Source organism: Ailuropoda melanoleuca, chromosome 3 (assembly GCF_002007445.2).
Source record: "Ailuropoda melanoleuca isolate Jingjing chromosome 3, ASM200744v2, whole genome shotgun sequence".
Taxonomy (NCBI): domain Eukaryota; kingdom Metazoa; phylum Chordata; class Mammalia; order Carnivora; family Ursidae; genus Ailuropoda; species Ailuropoda melanoleuca.
Window position 1 is genome coordinate 26,524,640 of NC_048220.1, and position 8,431 is coordinate 26,533,070.

Below are 8,431 nucleotides of genomic sequence, written 5' to 3' on the forward strand. Positions count from 1 at the left end.
TTAAAAAGAAAAAAAATAGGATTACAGCATGTAGAAAACTGGGAAGGTCTTTAGAGGTCATTCAATGTTCAACATTTCCCCCATTCCTTCATTTTACAGATGAAAAAACTGAGTCCATGCAATAGTAAATAGCTTACCCGAGGTCACACAACAAATTAGTGGCCAAAGCCCAGGCCTCCTAATACCTGGGAGTAAAGTCCTTTCCTCAACATCCTAAATCCTTTTTAGAGAAATTATGAGAACTTTAGAGAATCTGAGCAGAAGCATGCACAAAGTTTCTACCTTTCCCTCTGCTTCCTAGGGGGAAAAAGAATATTTTTATAAAGTACCAACTTAAATGCCAGGTGTGTGGGGGACATAGAATAGTAAGATCCAGTTGCTCATTCACAGGAAGTGAATGTGGGGTCATTCCTAAAACACTTTCAAGGGGCATGGGGGGACTACCTCAAAGCTAATGCTAACCCTCTTCTGACCTGACAGCAAGTGGCATGAAAGTCAACCCAGCTGTCTTAAGAAGGAAAAGTTGAGTCCACAATTGCCAAACTGTGGAAGGAGCCGAGATGCCCTTCAACAGATGCATGGATAAAGAAAATGTGGTTCATATATATAATGGAATATTACCCAGCCATCAGGAAGGATGATACCCACCATTTGCCTCGACATGGATGGAACTGGAGGGGATTATGCTCAGTGAAATAAGTCAAGCAGAGAAAGACAATGATCATATGGTTTCACTCATATGTGGAACATAAGGAATAGAATGGAGGACAACAGGGAAAGGAAGGGAAAACCAAAGGGGAAGAAACCAGAGAGGGAGACAAACCATGAGAGACTATGGACTCCAGGAAACAAACTGAGGGTTTCAGAGGGAGTGCGGCTGGGGAGATGGGATAGCCCAGTGATGGATGTTAAAGAGGGCACGTGTTGTGATGAGCACTGGGTGTTATATGCAACTGAGATGCTTTGAACACTACATCAAAAACTAATGATGTACTGTATGGTGACTAACTTAACATAATAAAAAATAATTAATTAATTAACTAATTAATTTTTTAAAAAAGAAAGAAAAGTTAAACATTAGATTCTTGACCAGGGAAAATAGGAAGCAAACTTAGTGGGCTTTTCCTAAGTGACTGAAGTCTCAGATACTTCTTTTCCCCAAGGAGAGAAGCCCACAAGCAAGCAGAGGAAGACAGCTTTTCAGACGGCTGACAGGCAGAGCTTTAGTCCATTAAAGACATTTTGCATTTGTGATGTTCAAACCAATCCTCTTAGAAAAATGAAACAGAAAAAATATATACAAAACAGGAGCCCCCTGGGATGCCTGGGTGGCTCAGTCAGTTAAGCATCTGTCTTCAGCTCAGGTCATGATCCCAGGGTCCTGAAATCGAGCCTCGCATCAGGCTCCCTGCTCAGAGGGAAGCCTGCTTCTCCCTCTCCCTCTGCCTGCCACTCCCTCTGCTTGTGCACTCTCTCTCTCTCTCTGACAGATAAATAAATAAAATCTTTAACACACACACACAAAAAACAGGAGCCCAAATGTCTTATTATCAGATCCAACATATCTAAAATTATTGCATCAGGGTGCCTGGGTAGCTCAGTCGGTGAAATGTCTGACTCTTGATCTCAGTTCAGGCCTTGATCTCAGGGTCTTGAGTTCAAGCCCTGTGTTGGGCTCCATGGTGCGTACTAAAAAAATAAACAAACAAATAAAATAGCATTTAAAAAATTAATAAAATAAAATTACTACATCAAATTGCTATAAAAATTTCTAAACACTTTCATTTCTGTACTTAGGTAACAGGTAGCAGTTTATAGACTGACACCAATCCTAGCCCAAATTTTGAGTGTACTGTCCTTAAAAGTAAAAAAGCCTGAGGACAGGGGCCTGCAACTCCTTCGGTGGGGAGATGTCTGAGCTGGCTTTCTCACCCAAATCGGGCCCTGGGGGGCTGGGATGTGATATGGATATCCATGGTCACAGGGTAATGAGTCAGGATGGTGATCTTCTGTTTGTAGGTTCCTCTGAGTTGCTCTGGGCTGCCTTCCCCCATCCAAGAAAAGAGCTCCATCAACCAAGGAAGATCTCCACCCCTTCACTGCAGTCCCAAAACCTACCTAAATGGTGTCTCGGTTCCCTACTAGGGGTCACAATTTTTTTTATTCATTTGTTCGTTTTTCCAGGCATCTTCTCAAGCACTTAAGTGAACCTAAAAGAGAGATTCCTGGGATGCCTGTTTGGCTCCGTTGATAGAACATGAGACTCTTGATCTCCCCTGGGGTCATGAGTTCGAGCCCCAAGTTGGGTGTAGAGACTACTTAGAAATAATAATAATAACAAAAAAATAAAGGAAAAGAAAGATTCCTGCCTAAGGAACTGACCTCCTAGCAACAAAGCAGTGTCAGAAAGGCGTTAGTTTTCTCAAATACAGCCCTGAGTGACCCAAAGGTTGATTCTCACATATAAAATGACAGACCTGGGGCGCCTGGGTAGTGCAGTCGTAAGCATCTGCCTTCAGCTCAGGGCGTGGTCCTGGCGTTAGAGGATTGAGTCCCGAATCAGGCTCCTCCTCTGGGAGCCTGCTTCTTCCTCTCCCACTCCCCCTGCTTGTGTTCCCTCTCTCGCTGGCTGTCTCTCTGTCAAATAAATAAAATCTTTTAAAAAATAAAAATAAAATAAAATAAAATAAAATGACAGACCTACTAGGAATGAAGGAAGTTTACCAGAGCTTACTTTGGTGGAATGTTGATAGAAGGCCTCCTATTACAGAGATGGCCTCTGAAGTGTTTCTGTTCCATGGTCCCATGATTCCATGACTTTACAGTCACCAAGGAAGGAGGTAGGAAAGGTGTATTCACTTACTTTGGTAAAATGAGTAGGAGGGTGCCCCAAATAGGGTTCCTCTATTACTAACACCTTGGGGAAGAAGGCAGGACAAAGAGTGAGGTCTCAGGGATAGATGAGGACACTGTAACTCTGAGAAATTGGTAACCTACCTTCAGGGCTGGGAATCTCATCTGCTCCAGACTACAAGATTCTGAGAAATGAGCCATGAAGCAGGAAGAGACAAGTCTAATTTATAGAGGAAAGAAACTTCAAGGGTAGGGAAAGGCTTCAGCCCCTCTGTCAGTCTGGGAGGGAAGAAGGGCTGGTGGGGCGGGGTGGGGCGGGGCTTTCCTTTGGAGGCTTTGGGCTGAGTCCTTCCTTCCTGGTCCCCCATTGGGTCAGTGGCTCCTGCAGCCCTGCCAGTGAGGGACAAATGAGAAGAGCTGTTGATTTTTCCCCCTTGGCCATTCAGAATTTCCCCCACATAAATACTGAGAAAGACCCTGCCCTCTCCTCACTTCTCTGGAGTTGGCCCTGGCCTGGACCTGGTCCCCTGGGGGTGAGCAAGGCCATGGGGGACTTGTTTATGCTCAGGGTAGCTGTGGGCATATGCTATGCCACCTTCAGTGCCTCAGCCTGGTAAGTCCTTCCCCCGCCCTCCCTTCCCCACTCTCCACCAAGGAAACCCCATTTCTCATCCCCATTCACCACTGCCTCACTTTTTCTCTTTTCGATAGGTCAGTGAACAATTTCCTGATAACAGGTCCCAAGGTAGGATGGTCCTCTGGCTCTTCTGGGGAAAGAAAAGAGGGGAGGGGAGACAGTGCCAGAAGTCCCTCACCCAGAGGAGCCCATAATTGTTCCTTCCTGGAGAGCTAACCTATTTGAGTCCTGCCTGCTTCCCGCAACCCTAGATGACCTGAGCGGAGCCAGGGCTGAACTTCATAGCCCTTTTCCCTTTGCCAGGCCTATCTGACCTACACGACCAGCGTGGCCCTGGGTGCCCAGAGTGGCATTGAGGAGTGTAAGTTCCAATTTGCTTGGGAACGCTGGAACTGCCCGGAAAATGCTCTCCAGCTTTCCACTCACAACAGGCTGAGAAGTGGTAAGTTTGTGCACCTGCACAAAGGGGTATGTGTGCATGGAGGTGGGCTTGCAGTTATGTGTATGTGTTGTATGTATGACATCTCTATGCACAGTGAAATGAAAAAGGGATCAGTGATCTGCTCATCTGCCACTTCCTTGCTGTGAAACCCCGAGTCAGTTACATCCTCTCTCAACCCCAGTTTTGTCATTGGGTCAATAAGGCCAGCTCTGTTTAGCTCACCATTACTGTAAGGGTTGAATGAGGTGAATACAAAGGTATTTCCATACAACTGTAACCATTTCTCTATTTTTTAAAAGCATGCCTGTATTTGTGTGTTTGTATACACTTACCTTGCACTGAGTTGTATGAAATAAAAACAGGGAAATGGCCCTGTGTTTGCAGCCCCTGAGGAGTTTCCCACCTGCCCAGCTGTCATAAAATCCAAACAGAGAAGTTGAAAAGCCACACTGAGCTGTGTCTCATGTGTGCACGTGTGTGTATGCACCTGTGCACCTCTTTTAACTGTATGTAGTAGTTTACATAAAGCTCGTTTATATACAAACAATAGAGAGTTGCCTGAGAAGAGGTAGGGGAAAAGGAGTAAAGAAGATGTGGATGAAGAGAAGTATCTTCCCATGGGGTATACAGACAGAATCGGGAGTGTGTGGAAATGAAACAGGACGATGTTTTTAAAAGAGTTTAGTAAGATAAGAGCTCAGTAAATGGTAGCCACAATCATTATGATTATTATGTAGTTCCTGCTTCATGTCAGAAGGAAGAAAAGGCCCTTCTCTCTTTCCTAAGACAACTCCATGGCCCTAAGTCCCCCATTGCCCAAGGACCAGAAGCAGTGGCTAATGAACAGAAGCCCAGGCTGGATTTCAGAAGAGCAGGGTCTTGGTCCCAATACAAATAGTGAGGAGAGTGGCCTTGGTCCCATCACTCTCTGCCGGAGTTTTACTATCCCCAGCCCCATGGCGATACTCACGTCTGCCTGAAAGAAGTAAGGATGCTGGAAAGACATATACTGTTCTCTCAAGGAGAAGAGCATCCTCTTAAACCCAAAAGGGGCAAGGGACAGGGGAGAGAAACAATTGCTTTTCCAAAGCCTCTGCTTTGAGTCGTCAGAGTCCAAGTTTCCAGTCCCCTCTTTCTCTCCAAAGCCACCAGGGAGACCTCCTTCATTCATGCCATCAGCTCTGCTGGGGTCATGTACACCATCACCAAGAACTGTAGCATGGGCGACTTTGAAAACTGTGGCTGTGATGAGTCGAAAAATGGTAAAACAGGTAAGTTGTGCGCTCTGATGTGGGTTGGAAGAAGTGAGGGAGGCAGAGCTACGTGCAGGCTAAGGTCTTCCAGGGAAAGGCTAGGGGACACAGGTCCTTCAAACCCCTAGATGCTAGCAGCAACTTCTTACTGGGAGCTCCTGGACCCTTCCACAAGTTGAACCTGGGTCCATGATTCTAGGATCACCAAGTAGCACTGAGCTCTAAAACCAACAAGACATCTAGGAATGAGAAGACCAAAGAGAGCTTAAAGCTGACCCTCCTATTTCAGGCTGAGAACAGCTTGGCCATAAGCCAGAGCTACTCAATTATTTGTAGACCATCTAAGAGACTCAGATTTGTCATTAAAGGTGGAGGAGGTGGCTGTAACAAGACTACTGTAGGGTAATGGTGCAGAATTTGAGAATGTTTGAGCTGCAATGAACCTCTAAGATCATGTAGGCCAGGCTCAGTATGCCTATCTTTACTGAGGGTATAGAGACTAATTGCCTAGAGATGGAAAGTACCCGAATGGTGAGCAGCTGGCTTTGTGAAAAGGACCTCACCCACCCACCCTGCACACCTCCAGTTCCTGGTCTCACCAGCAGCTTTATATGCTTCTAGAGCTCTTGGGGGGATGGTTTGGCTATGTTAGCCAAAGTGACCTTGACTCTTCTCCTGAAACTTAGCAGGGAAATGTGTGCAGAACTTATTCTTTCCTTATGTGCAGGAGGTCATGGCTGGATCTGGGGAGGCTGCAGTGACAATGTGGAATTTGGGGAAAGGATCTCCAAACTCTTTGTGGACAGCCTGGAAAAGGGAAAGGATGCCAGAGCCCTGATGAATCTTCACAACAACAGGGCAGGCAGGCTGGTAGGTATAGGAGTCCACAAGTGAACCATCAGGAACAGTACTGGCAAGAGCCTCACATCTGTACAGCCCTTCACAACTTACCAAGAGCTGTCTCATACCCATGTGTGATCCTTACACCACCGATCAGGACTAGGATGGCTACCCCCATTCTTTGGATGACAAAGGCAGTTCAGGGCGAGCCAAGTAGCTTGGCCAACATAATACCACCAATAAGCGTCAGAACCGGGCAATAAACTCAGATCTTCTACTTTAATGTTATTACTAATCCTTACGGTCTAGCCGCTTCCACAGGCAGGTTTCTGAGAACACAGAACAATACAGTACCAAAGCCTTGCTTTCATGACTTTAAACTTTAACCATTTCAATGTGTGTGTTCTAGGAAATTAATGGGGGGTTATCATCCAACCTGCATCCTAAGATCTGTCAGGACTTCGAGGAATTGGGACTGATCTAGGCTTCTCTGGAGGGTCTGTTCTCCCCCAAAACTTCTTCTGGAGTGTTCTGAACTCAAATCTGAAAGCAAGTTGGATTTAAAGCTAAGAGCATAAAAATTTCCTTTGAACCTATATCTGGATGACCTGGTTGCCCAGAGCAAGGGGAAGAGGTTTTCAAGGCATTTACCCACACGAGTAATTGACTGCATGAGCTCCCTTCCCTCTGGGAGAGGACAAATCCAAACTCTCACCAATACTCCAACCCCTACCTTGGAGACAATAATAGTGCCAATGATCCTATTTTCTTCTTTAACTCACACAGTACTCTCTTGATCATTCTTATTCCAATGAGAGAGAGAAACAAGCTCAGTAAGTGACAGAGTGGGGCCTAGAGACTAGGTTTCCTGATTCCTGCAACTTCCTCAACACTTGCCTGTTTTTCCCAAAGAACACCAAAGGGTGCTTTAAAATCACCCTTACCAAGGCCTTTACACCCCGAACACTCCAACTGAGAAGATCTGAGGTAGGGCCCAGGAATAGCATTTTTCACAGGCCTCCCCAGTAATTCTGATGCTCCTCCAAAGTTAAGCAGCACAACTCTAAAATATCCCATTTAATTGCTGGCCTTCGGTCTTCCCTCCCCAGAGTCATTCTCTCTCCCTTTCTCTCTGAAGGCCGTGAGAGCCATCATGAAGAGGACCTGCAAATGTCATGGCATCTCTGGGAGCTGCAGCATCCAGACATGCTGGCTGCAGCTGGCTGACTTCCGGGAGATGGGCGACTACCTGAAGGCCAAGTATGACCGGGCCCTGAAAATTGAGATGGATAAGCGGCAGTTGAGGGCTGGCAACAGTGCTGAGGGCCGCTGGGCACCCACTGAGGCCTTCCTTCCTAGTGCCGAGGCTGAGCTGATCTTTTTAGAGGAATCGCCAGATTACTGTACCCGCAATTCCAGCCTGGGCATCCATGGCACGGAAGGTCGGGAGTGTCTGCAGAACAGCCACAACACATCCAGGTGGGAGCAGCGCAGCTGCGGGCGCTTGTGCACCGAGTGTGGCCTGCAGGTGGAAGAGAGAAGAACTGAGGCTATCAGCAGCTGTAACTGCAAATTCCAGTGGTGCTGTACAGTCCGGTGTGACCAGTGTAGGCAGGTGGTGAACAAGTACTACTGCTCAAGCTCCCAGGCAGTGCCTGGTCCCGAGGCAAGGCCAGTGCCTGACAGCAGCCCACACAGAGTCACTTGCTCGGTCGCATGACAATGGAGGGGGACACAGTTTCTTTCTCAGAGAGAATGAATTCGAAACAACTGGAAAATCACAGGGTTGGTCTGTAGCTCTCTTCATATCTGCAATTCACGGGGAAATGGAGGCCCAAGGTGATCCAGCATATTCTTGACAGTGTTGAAATTGGAGCCTGGCATTCTAACGTGGGCAGACCCCATTTCACCTTCTCCTGCAAGTTATTTCCCGGTCTTTGTGCCTGTCCTTTTGCAGCTTGCTAGAGAGTTGTTTGGTTTGGGGCTCTTATCCAGAGGGACTGTCAAAGTACTTGTCACTGTAGTTTCAGAGGGAATGGAAGCAAAAAACAAAGAGTTACGTCCAGACTTCTGAAGGAGCAACCTTCCCCGATGCTGGCTAGCTCCAGAAAGACCAAGTACATGTTCACGCAGATAAGGGGGGCAGAGACCATAGACCTGCCTAGTGGGAGGTTTTTAGGGTGTTAGAGTTTTCGTCTGAGTATGCACTTTTAAAAAGTTCTCAGGGCGCCGGACTGGCTCAGTTGGTAGAGCATGTGACTCTTGATCTTGGGGTTTTGAGTTAAAGCCCCACATTGGGCACAGAGCTTACTTAAAAAAAAAAAAGTTCTCCCCACAAAACCCTGGGGGAACTAGGACCGAACATAAGCTGAGGACTTTTCCCAGCTCAGAAACCACCTCTGTAGC

General features: G+C 46.7%; 1 protein-coding gene across 1 annotated transcript; it reads left to right on the forward strand.

Annotated features, from left to right (window-relative positions):
* Positions 1-3,398: 3,398 nt before the first annotated feature.
* Positions 3,399-7,769, forward strand: WNT8A (Wnt family member 8A). The gene is given in 7 exon segments (XM_002922723.4): positions 3,399-3,466; positions 3,565-3,598; positions 3,794-3,932; positions 5,078-5,203; positions 5,913-6,055; positions 7,164-7,659; positions 7,662-7,769. Coding segments are annotated over 7 exon segments (1,053 nt in total). The 3' UTR covers positions 7,709-7,769.
* Positions 7,770-8,431: the final 662 nt, after the last annotated feature.